This window comes from Gekko japonicus, unplaced genomic scaffold (assembly GCF_001447785.1).
Source record: "Gekko japonicus isolate JY-2015 unplaced genomic scaffold, Gekko_japonicus_V1.1 scaffold2522, whole genome shotgun sequence".
Classification (NCBI taxonomy): domain Eukaryota; kingdom Metazoa; phylum Chordata; class Lepidosauria; order Squamata; family Gekkonidae; genus Gekko; species Gekko japonicus.
The window spans coordinates 54,635-66,788 of NW_015174347.1; the positions used below are offsets into that span (position 1 = coordinate 54,635).

Below are 12,154 nucleotides of genomic sequence, written 5' to 3' on the forward strand. Positions count from 1 at the left end.
AATAATAATAATGATTGCGATTTATTGATCGCTCTTTCCCACATGCCTGCGGGCTCAGAGCGATTTACAGTTACTCTTGAGACAGTTGGACTAACAATATTTGTGGGGATAGGGAAGACAGACATACAGCATTAATTACACACACATTGCAGCTAGCCGGGCTTCATCTGCGGGCTGGGTCAGTCGTGTTCCTACGGCATCTTGTCGGCTGGCGGATGACGTCTGGGTTCTTGATGTTGTGCAGCCCCACACTGCCACCGCCTGGCCGACTCGCTCCACTGCAGGGAAGCCAACACAGATCTTTCGTCTTTCCGGTCGCCGCGCCTCAGAAGTTGCCTTGGCAGCTAACACCTTCCTAAAGGGAGGGGTGTGCCCACCCCCTTACGCGTGGTCCCCAATTTATCTACTCGCCGAAGCTTTCGAATCGCTGGGTAGACAATGAGCTAGGAGAAGGCATGGTTGCTCACGCCAGCACGGGGCTAGAACTGCCAAAGCATGGCAGTTCAGATGTTATTGTTAAGCAGGGGAAAATCCCCTGCGCCACCAGACCTCCAGAACTGCATGTCTCTGAGAGATCTGAGAGCATCTTTCTGCATCGGAGATCCCCATGTTGGTTACTAGATTAGGAATGGAAGGGCTGCGTCTGTATCTTTACTATCAGTCCACTCCTTTCATCCACTGCTTCTTCTGCCCCCTTCCTTGGAGGGAGGAGCCTGAACCACCTGAACTCCTAGGAGCCACAAGAGCCTGCTGTGCACAATATTAATTACTGGTTGTTGTTGTTGTTCAGTCGCACAGTCGAGTCCAACTCTTTGCGACCCCATGGCCCAGCTCCCGCCAGGCCTTCCGGTCTTCCGCCGTCCTCTGAAGTTGGCTCAATTTCATGTTCGTTGCATCTATGACACTGTCTAACCATCTCATCCTTTGCCGTCCCCGTCTTCTTTGACCTTCAATCTTTCCCAGCATCAGGGTCTTCTCCAGTGAGGGCTCCCTTCTCATTTGGTGGCCAAAGTATTTGAGCTTCAGTTTCATTATCTGGCCTTCCAGGGAACAGTCAGGGTTGATTTCTTTTAGGATTGACTGATTTGATCTTCTTGCAGTCCAAGGGACTCTCAAGAGTCTTCTCCAGCACCATAGTTCAAAAGAATCTATTATTCGGCGCTCGGCCTTCCTTATAGTCCAACTCTCGCAGCCATTCATGACTGCTACTTACTGGTACTTATGGTTTAAGAGCAGAGTTTATGTTTTTAGGAGTGGGACTGCAAGATCAAAGAGCGGGGGGGGACTACATACCCATATACAAAATGGACAGGAAATTAATACCTTTTTTCTTGCATCCTATTACTCTAGTAGTTGTAAATATTTTCTAAGTCACCGTACAAAAATCTTAGCATCCTTCCACAAGGAGGGCTGAGTTGGAAATTGAAAAGGGGGAAAAAATCATGAAAAGGGCATTTCTCCTCCAGTCATTTTTAATTTAGTTTGGTTTTGCACAATCATAGAAAGTAGCAAACAACGATACAACTATAGAATCGAGGGGGGGGATTATTTCGTTTTGTTTGTCAAAGCAGCAGCATATAAAACATAGAAAAGCTAAAACCTCAGCACAAGCTTCAGAAGAACGGGGACTGAGTAAATTTTGCTGAAGACATGAAAAAATCACAAAATACAAGTGCACAAAAATATTGGAATGCATAAAATATAAAGCTACACATTAGGTAAAGAAAGGCATTGTAAAATATACAGTTTTGCAAACATTAAAACCATGGAATTTTTTTTCCCTCCTCCTTCTTGCAGGTACCATGAATACAGAGACAGTGGCAATAACATTTGTAGACAGAGAGCAAAATGTGGCAGTTTTCAGTTGGCTGTTCTACTTCCCCCGTTCACGTTTTCACCTTCTTAGTATCCTTTTTTCCAGAGCTCTCTGCGGCAGAATCTGCTTTTCTTTTTTGTGACTAAAAGGAGAAGGGGGGAGACACAAAAAGAAAAAAAGTTCTCACTTTCGTCAGTCTTAACAAGCCCTAATCACCTGCAACCTTGTCAAATTATACCATGATGTGCCCAGCTTAGGGGGGGAAAGGACTCTACATTTCTCTACAAAGAGCTGGTGGACTACAAATAGTGAAGTCCCTGGTTCAAATCTCACTTCAGCCATCATGAGGTGGCCTTATACAAGACATCCCCCCCACACCCATCTCTTCTTCCAATTTGCAGCATGCAGTATGGATATAACATTACAATGTTGTTGCATAAAGACTCCCAGACTCAAAGATTATCAGAATATGAAGTGCGATGACAAGTATGTCATCTGTTCATGAACATACACAAAGGAGAAAAGACAATCCATTTGGGGATTTGGAGAGGAGGAGGAGGAGGAGTCTCAGAGTGGCTTACAATCTCCTTTCCCTTCCCCTCCCTACAACAGACACCCTGTGAAGTAGGTGGGGCTGAGAGAGCTCTTTCGAGAACTGCTTTTGACAGAACAGCTCTGAGAGACCCAAGGTCACACCAGCAGCTGCATGTGGAGGAGGCTAGGAAGAGACACAAAAGGCTGGCTCACAAGGGTTTTACCTCCATGCTTCACTGTGCCAATAACCTGCTATTATGGTGAACCACTGTCCGGCAGAATGAAAAGGCAATACCACCTGGACACAATAGCCAGCTCTCCCATCTCACTCCAATGCCTCCAAGAGAGAAGCAGCCACTGGGGTGGGGTGGGGTATGATCCAAAGGGACCTTTGACAGTGGAAGGCTTGCACCTGGACATTTTGCTGTAGTGGTTAAGTGCGCGGTCTCTAATCTCAGAGAACCGGGTTTGATTTCCCCACTCCTCCACATGCAGCTGCTGGATGACCTTGGGCAAGCCATAGTTCTGTCAGAGCTGTTCTTGAAAAGAGCAGTTCTTGAAAGAACTCTCTCAGCCCCACCCACCTCACAGGGTGTCTGTTGTGGGGAGGGGAATGGAAAGGAGTGTGTAAGCTGCTCTGAGACTCCGAGAGAAGGGCGGGGTATAAATCCAATCTCTTCTCCTTCTTGGTTTTTAAGGCGTGGCGGGACCTGAATCTTGCTTTTCTACTGCAGACCAATGAGGTCTACTGCAGACTATCTCAACGCGGAAGGGAAGGCTGCAGCCAAGCAAGCCGGAGGGGAGGGGAGCAGCAGGTGAAAGGGAAATGGCATTTTCTTCCCAAACAAAACATTTATTTTTTTCTGACAGGCCACAAGAAGGAGAGGGGTGGACCAAGTCCCCTACGAAGCCAACAACACTGCCACCTCTCTGTGGCCTGCAAAAGCCCACAGCTGCATCCCCCCTGGAGACGTGCCCCCATCCACTCTTCCTACTTGCTCTTCTCTTCCGGCCGCCATCTGAAAGCAGACCGGATGCTGCTGGACATCTGACAAGGGGAAAGGAGGAGGGAAAGGAGGCCACACATGGGGTTTGCTTGACATCAACACCTAGACTTCCCAGAAATAATTCAGTGTTGTAACTCATGCACCATTTCTTGCTACAGAGATAAGCTACTAATTACCGCTGGAGTTTTCGTTCCCCGTTTCTTCTTCTCAGCTTTCTCTTTTTCCTCAATCTCCATATTTTCTTTTTCAATAAGTGATATGAGCGTATTGCAGCGTCTCTGAAGTTCCTTGAGCAACAAGATAAAAAAACAACAACAAATGACCAAATTCTGCAGGAGAGTCCAACCGAACACACATATTAAAGGCCAGATGTTCAGGAGGGAAGGCATAGATCACTGGCTGAAATTCTGAAACTGCTTCCAGGGAGTCCTGTTACGATATGTTTCGTGTCGACATGTTTGTTGACTGCAGCTTTACAGTGCCGTTCAGAGGCATTAAAATCACTGGGTGTTTCGTCGTAAAATTCAATGGGTTGTGGACTGCACCCCTAGTTATTTCCTGTGAGGCTCCATAGCAACATACAAAAAGATATGCATGGTGAAAGAGCTCTGTGGCATAAACAACTGCAGAGCGACTGAAATGCCATTTCCTGAAAATATTCAGCCATTTTAGATACTAAACTCTTCAACAGCTTTCTAATTCATAGGCGCAAGAGACAAGGAGTTTTGAAGACGCTAGGTGCCCTTCGGCCTACGCACCCAGGTTCTTGGCCATGACACCCTTCTAGTGTTCCTCTTTTCCAGCCGCCTCCTTCCTCTCTATCAGTTAGGCTTGGCTCAGAAGCGATGTCAAACCATTGTTTCTTGCTGTGCGAGGATCCGAGGACTCTCTTGATCCTTCCTCCACTTTTGCTCATGCACTGTCACCTAATTAGCCATTTCCAGACATCTAGCAAATCATAGTTTGCTATTACAGCAAACTGTGGCCTGCTCTTGAAACGAGCATTCTGAACAATCGTTTGGAACCCTCATTTGCTAGTGCCAACCCATAGTTTGTGGGTTCAGATGCAACAGCAAACTACGGTTTGCCAAAACTTCAGAAATGACCATGCAGGTTGTGCCAGTGAGCCCTCAGCTCTCTGAAGGCTTCTTTGTGAGATACCAAGCCATGGTTTGTTGTTACATCTGAATGTAGCCCAATCTCTTCTTACTTTGAGTGGCTTCTGTCAGACTGACCGTGTTTAAATGCTGTACCACAAAATAATAATAATAGTAATCATCATCATCATCATCTTTCAATTTATTGATCGCTCAATCCTGCAGAGTTTGCTGGCTCTGAGCGATTTACAGTTACTCAATATCATGAGGGACTAACAATGATAAGGCTTGCAATATTCAGGTGATCAGAGAAGCATTGTGTGACTTTAATGGATCTCTCTGTCTCTGATCTAGGACTACATCCACGTATGTCATTAACAGCTGTGAAAGGGAACTGGAGATTATAAAAACTGAAAGTTCTCTTGAAATCTGTGAAGAACTCTTGAGACATAGAAAACCTATTCCTTATTGAAGGGGGAAAAATTGTCCCCTTCAACTATTTTCAAACAGAAGGTTCTCACAAGGGGGACAGCTTTTCCAGTTAAAGAGTTAGTGCCGGGCCAAATTTTCATGATCCTTCATTGTATTTTTTTCAGTGTTGTTTCAAAGAGTGCAAGTTCCATAAAAACATACTTGCCATTGTTTAACATTTGTATGTGTACTGGCAGACATTTTACCCCTGATCTGCTACTGCCTCTGCCACTTTCTTTATGTACACTGTTTTTCGGCCCCATTGCTTAAGTTGTTGTGCATCTGAACACCCATTAAAAGATTTCTTTAAAGCCCATCCCTGTGTACTAATAAGCATAATCACCTGGATTTACCCTTCCAAAATGTGGCTCCTACAAACATTTTGTCCCTTTAAAGCAGGGGTGTCGAACTCATTTGTTATGAGGGCTAGATCTGACATAAATGAGACCTTGTTGGGCCGGGCCACGTGTGTCATAAAATGTAAAACCAGGTAGCAGAGATAGAAACTTTATAAAGGACACAAACACAAAGGGTGGGGTTTTTTTACTTAAAATAAAAACGTACTTAAAACATTAGCACTCTTGCAATATTTTGTTTATTTAACAGTGTCTGATAACTGACACCTCTTGCTCTGAATTATTGCATCAAAAGGTCTGTGCTGTTGCAATCGTGAGTATGCTGTTCAGGTGTGTATCTGTAAGATGCAAACCTACGATGACGCAGCAGCAGCGGCAGAACTGGAAGAAGAAGCAGAAGACAGCCAGTTCCACTGCGGGCCTAACAGAAGCCCTCCGGGGGCCTGATCCAGCCCCCGGGCCGCATGTTTGACACCCCGCTTTAACGTGTATCATCATGGGGGGGGGAGCAAAAATGTTTATCAAACCAAACCGTACAATTTGGCTCAGTGCGATTTAGAGTAACCTCAAGCCACTGAAAGTGGTTTGAAAAGCTGAAGTAACGACTTACGAAGGCACTAATTTTCCTTGTTGGGAATGTCAAGAAATATCTTCACAACTCTTATCATAGCCATTCTCCCCCTACCAATCCTGGGCTCTCTCCATTAATGAGCCATAAAAGCAAAGATATACAGTGCCATTTTCTATGGAACCTGGCAATCTCTGCTTGCAAAAAAAGAGTTGAGACAGTCATCCGTCTGCAGAGGAAGAGAAAGGAATTTCAGCCTTCTTAAACTTGCTTTTATCCCCATGGGAAGAATAAGGATGAGAATGTTTCCTGAGCGAAGTTGCAGCCTAAGAGGTCTAGCTGACCAGTGCTGGGTATGGAGCAGCTGAGAAGATGAACAGCCACTGCCAAGCACTCAACGGAATTGCTGCTGCCCCGCATCTTACACCTTCATGCTGCAGCAATCTCTCTCCCTCTCAATGTGCTTTTCTAAGATTAGACTTTGCACTGAAGAGTGCAACTAGAACTTGGACACATCGGAGATAAGAACACCTCGCTATGGTTGTACATTCTGCAAATGCCATAGTGCCACACACGAAACTGCCTTAGACGGAATCAGGCCAATGGCCCATCAAAAGTTAGCCTCGGGGGAGAGGCCGTGGCTCAATGGTAGAGCCTCTGCTTGGCATGCAGAAGGTCCCAGGTTCAATCCCGGGCAGCATCTCCAGCTGAAAGGACCAGGCAGCAGGTGATGTGAAGGACCTCCGCCTGGGACCCTGGAGAGTTGCTGCCAGTCTGAGTAGACAATACTGACATACACCAGTTTGGTGTAGTGGTTAAGTGCGCGGACTCTAATCTGGGAAAACCGGGTTTGATTCCCCACTCCTCCACTTGCACCTGGCTGGATGACCTTGGGCAAGCCGTAGTTCTGATAAGAGCTGTTCTTGAAAAAGAGCAGTTTCTGTCAAGAGCTCTCTCAGCCCCACCTACCTCACAGGGTGTCTGTTGTGGGGAGGGGAAGGGAAAGGAGTTTGTAAGCCGCTCGGAGACACCTTTGGGTAGTGAAGGGCGGGGGTATAAATCCAATCTCTTCTTCTTCTTGAATGACTGAAGGTCTGATACAGTATAAGACAGCTTCATGTATGTGTCTACACAGACGGGCAGTGACTCTCCAGGGGTCTCAGTCTGAGGTCTTTCACATCACCTACCACCTGCTCCCTTTAACTGGAGATGCTGGGGATTGAACTTCATGCAAAGTAGAGGCTGTTCCACTGAGAGACCAGTTTCAGTAGCTTCAGGAGAGCCACTCCCTGGCCAGAGCAGTAAGTGAACATGAAGGCTAGCTTTGAAAGCTACTGCTTAACCCTGCTAACCTCTGGACTAAAATTTTGTTTACTATATTTATATACCACCTTTTCCACTTTAAACGTTACCAAAGCAGTTAAAACAAATATGAAGAGTTGAAGGTTCCCTTGCTCAAAAGCCAGTCAAATCCGACTCTAGGGTTGCGGTGCTCATCTCCGTTTCAAAGCCGAAGAGCTAGCGCTGTCCAAAGACGTTTCCGTGGTCATGTGGCCGGCATGACTAAACACCGAGGCGCACGGAACGCTGTTACCTTCCCACCGAAGTGGTACCTATTTATCTACTTGCAATGTCTTGCTTTCGAACTGCTAGGTTGGCAGGAGCTGGAACAAGAGACGGGAGCTCACTCTGTCATGCGGCACCCGGGTCTCGAACTGCTGAACTACCGACCTTCCACAGCCTGCAGTTCAGCGTCTTAACCACTTGAGCTACCGCAGCTCCCATGAAGAGTTAGAACCTCTTAAAAACAAATCAGCAGCAAATTGGAACAGAGAGAGCGCATTAAAACTCCTAAAAGCACAGCAAAATTTCTAACCTGAGAAAGACAAACGAGAGGAGACATGTTACCCTCTGGGGGCCACTAACAAATGAGGCTGTGTTCCCAGCAGAAGACAACTCGAGGCATTCAGAAAAGGCAGACCCGAGAGAAGGTCTCAGTTTTTAGGGAGGGGGACCCCTACAAACATGTGTGGTATGTCTCAAATTCATTATGGATCACCACCAAGTGGCCAACAGGAGAGATTTAGAAAAACACCATTTGAGTGCGGCCAACCGAGCAAACCCTAGAAGCTCTGTCTCTGACCCCAATGCTGCAAGCTAGGGAAAAAGGTCATATCTGAGCTGTCTTGTACAAAGCATTTTCAAACATGCCAAAGGACACAGCGGCTGTTCTCGGTTATTTTTGGAGCCTTCCAAATTCAAGAGCTGTGTGTCAGCATCTGCTTTGCGCTGAGGCAGACCAGAAACTGGTTTCCGTATGCACAAGTTGGAGTGCTGGCTGGCAGAAGTTCCCTGCTTTCAAGACGGGCTCCTCCGCAGTAGCAACAAACTTTCGGGAATATACACCTCACCGTGCCCCAGGAACAAAGTTATACAACATCCTAACCTGCGGCCCATTTTTAGTTGACAGTTTCACACATATAGAACAACTCCAGCTGCCTAGGGAAAGGAAGAACAGGCCCAATTAAAGAAAGAGTCGCTTGCTCCAGTGAAACCAACATCTCTACCAAGTCTCACTCACAGGCACTTTCCCTAAAAATAGATTTTGTGCTTGAAAATACAACTAGAACTGGGATGCTGCAGAGCTATAAATGCCTTGCCGAGGTTGTAGATCCTGCAAACTACTCATGGTTTAAAATATTAAAATGAGTTAAAATATTTATACCCCAACTATCCCATAGCTTAAAGCATCTTACAAATTCAAATGTAAAGTATACAGAATATAATAACGACCCACCTAACCCCTTCCTTCCTAAAAAAAAAAATTGCTGGCAAACTACACAATGAAAAGTGTTAGCTGCCACCAGCCTCTACAGATGCCTGCTCTGGAAAATTCTTGGAGATTTGGGGGTGGAGCCTGGTGAGCGTGGAGTCTGGGAACAGGAGAGTCCTCAGCAGGGGTGTCCTGCCACAGGGTCTACCCTCTGAAGCTGCCACTTTCTCCAGGAGAACTGACTTCTACAGTTGCAATTCGGGATCAGTTGCAATACTGGGAGAACATCAAATACCCCCCCCCACACACACACACACATGGAGGTTGGCAGCCCTACCCCCTAACCTCTGTGGGGGTCCCATTCCATAGGATGGGAGCACAGGGTCTCAACGATGTTCCTTAAATGGAGGAACAAGTAGCAGGTGGCAACCTGTGGACTGCAACTGGTGGATGGGGCCATATGGGAAGACAGGATCCCTTATTTGTGATTTATGTTTTATGGTCTTTGTGACTGATTGTAACAGTTTTTGGGCCATATACAGTAAATGCTGTCACCTCGAAATGTGGGATACAAATGTCTTAAATACGGGGGAGGGCGGGGTATAAGTTTGATTAATAAATAAATAAAAATAAATAAATGTTACAAATCTTTTTAGGCACGAAATATTATCAAAGTATGTTGAGTTGGGACCAGCAAATACTCTTCCAATTTTGGGGATGCCCCACTGTTCTTTGAGCCTACAACATGATAAAAGGTTGGATTTAACTGGTTTTCCCGCTGGTTAAAAAAAAAGAGGAAATGGTCCCCCTTTTACCATATGTTTGGGATCATGGGAGCTGCAAGGACAAAAAACCATGTGGCTGTAATATGGAGGGGAACTGGCTCAGATGGAGTGGAAAAAGCTGGCTGCATCAACCCATTTAGTGCATTGTTTCTGAAGAAGAAGAGGAAGAAGAAGAAGAAGAAGAGGAAGAGGAAGAAGAAGAGGAAGAAGAGGAGGAGGAGGAGGAGATTGGATTTATACCCCACCCTTCACTACCCAAAGGTGTCTCAGAGCGGCTTACAAACTCCTTTCCCTTCCCCTCCCCACAACAGACACCCTGTGAGGTAGGTGGAGCTGAGAGAGCTCTGAGAGAACTGCTCTTTTTCAAAGACAGCTGTGCCAGAACTATGGCTTGCCCAAGGTCATCCAGCAGGTGCAAGTGGAGGAGTGGGGAATCAAACCCAGTTCTCCCAGATTAGCGTCCGTGCACTTAACCACTACACCAAACTGGCTCTCAACCAGTGAAGCAATAGTTGAAGAGAGAAACGCTAAGTAGGCCGGGAAAAACAGCTATGGGGTGAGGCGACTTGGAGTGGAGAAGCAGCAGGCAGGGAAAGGGGTAAGCGCACAGCGGTCTCCGTCCTCAATCCTGCCGCCAGTGTGTAGCTGGGCCTTTTGAAACCAAGCTCTGTGCGAAAGCCTTCAACAAGCCATGATCTCCCTGTCCACTTTTCTTCTTAGGGCTACTATAAAATATGGTCACTGGCTCAAGAGAGATCAGAAGTAGAATTAAGAGGAAGCAAGCAAAAAAACAAATAAATGTGGGACTACTCCAATGTTTGAATCATGGCATATGCTCCCTTTATAGCTGTATTTTCTCCCCCTCCCATGCAGAGAAAACACCTGCAGGCAGATCAGCTACAGGCCCTGCCTTTCTCCCACAGGTGCGTGCTAACAGGGGGTGCCTTGGGGGAAAAGAACTTGGCAGAGGTCAGGAACCAGGAAAAACTTTGGTCTTCCTTAAAGCCAATACTGATGGGACAAAAAGCACTGACTGGTGTAACTTTTGCACTCAGCCCTGTGTCTCATTTAAACCAAGCTGCCACCCGCGCAAAACAGCTACATGTCCTTGGTTAGTGCACCACCGATTGGTACCGGCATCTGCTAGCTACGTGCAGCCAGCTGCTTTACATGGCCGGGCAGCCCAGTTTCAACAAGACACCATATCCACAGACTCCCACAGGTGAGTTCTTTCACCTCTCCCAGTCACACGTATATCAAGCCCCTGGCATCGGGTAAAACTGGAAAGGAATACCTCTGATCTTCCTCAGAAGCTGGACTTGTGAGTGTAATAAGAAAGGCCAACACTATGCTGGGGGTTATTAGGAAGGGCATTGGGGGGAAAACAGCCAGTATTATAACGCCCCTGTATAAATTGATGGTGCGACCTCATTTGGAATACTGAGTGCAATTCTGGTCACCACACCTCAAAAAGGATATTATAGCATAGGAAAAAGTGCAGAAAAGGGCAACTAGAATGATAAAAGGGTTGGAACGCTTTCCCTGTGAAGAAAGGTTAAAGCGCTTGGGGCTCTTTAGCTTGGAGAAACGATGGCTGAGGGGTGACATGATCGAGGTTTATAAGCTTATGCATGGGATAGATCAGGAAGAGAAAGAAGTTCTTTTCTCCCTTTCTCACAATACAAGAACTCATGGGCACTCCATGAAATTGCTGAGTGGTTGGGTTAGAACAGATAAGAGGAAGTACTTCTTCACCCAGAGAGTGATTCACACATGGAATTCACTGCCACAGGAGGTGGTGGTGGCTACAAGCATGGACGGCTTCAAGAGGGAATTAGATAAGCATACGGAGCACAGATTCATCGGTGACTATTAGCCACAAGGTATAGATAGGGACTCTGGGGCAAGTGATGCTCTGTATTCTTGGTGCTGGGGGGGGGGGTCAACAGTGGGAGGGCTTCTAATGTCCTGGCCCCACTGCTGGACCTCCTGATGGCACTGGTACTTTTGGCCACTGTGTGATGGCGTGTTGGACTGGATGGGCCATTGGCCTGATCCAACATTGGCTTCTCTTATGTTCTTATGTCAGTCCCCCAAAATGATGACTCAAATGCAGATCACCTTTATCTCCCACGTTCCTAGATGGAGTGTGGAATTCAAATGCATCTATTTATTGGCTGCATTTATATAGTGCCTTCCTGCCAAGATGTTCAGAGCACATTACAAATTAAATTATTCAGCACACAAAACATTCGAAACTGTAAAACAGGAGAATTCTCTCAGGTCACTGATGGTGTTTGGGAGCTGATGGCATAATGCTCCATGGCTTAGACTACTTCTCTCTTGCCCACCCATCACGGCACACAGGGACTTCAGTAGACCAGGGAAAATGGAGAAAGGGTTGCCACAGCTGGACCCTCTCGGACCTCTGGTGTTCTCTCCAGGACTGAGTGCACAAGATCCTTAGTCTGGTCTCTATCGAGGAATATCTACAACAATTTTTTCCCCTTTCAGTGCCTATGTTTGGTGTGGTGGTTAAGTGCGCAGACTCTAATCTGGGAGAACCGGGTTTGGTTTCCCACTCTTCCACTTGCACCTGGCTGGATGACCTTGGGCAAGCCGTAGTTCTGGCACAGCTGGGGTGTCTGTTGTTGGGAGGGGAAGGGAAAGGAGTTTGTAAGCCACTCTGAGACTCCTTTGGGTAGTGAAGGGCGGGGTATAAATCCAATCTCCTCCTCCTCCTCCTC

General features: G+C 46.6%; 1 protein-coding gene across 1 annotated transcript in view; it reads right to left on the reverse strand.

The window, feature by feature from the left end:
* Positions 1–1,463: 1,463 nt before the first annotated feature.
* The window catches only part of SMARCA1 (SWI/SNF related, matrix associated, actin dependent regulator of chromatin, subfamily a, member 1), a 140,022-nt gene continuing 129,331 nt past the window's right edge, over positions 1,464–12,154 (reverse strand). The window contains exons 25-26 of the mRNA XM_015424304.1: positions 3,534–3,644; positions 1,464–1,958 (exon numbers count right to left, since the gene is read on the reverse strand). Coding sequence (XP_015279790.1) covers positions 1,887–1,958; positions 3,534–3,644 — 183 coding nt within the window. The 3' untranslated portion in view covers positions 1,464–1,886. The remainder of the gene's footprint in view (positions 1,959–3,533; positions 3,645–12,154) is intronic.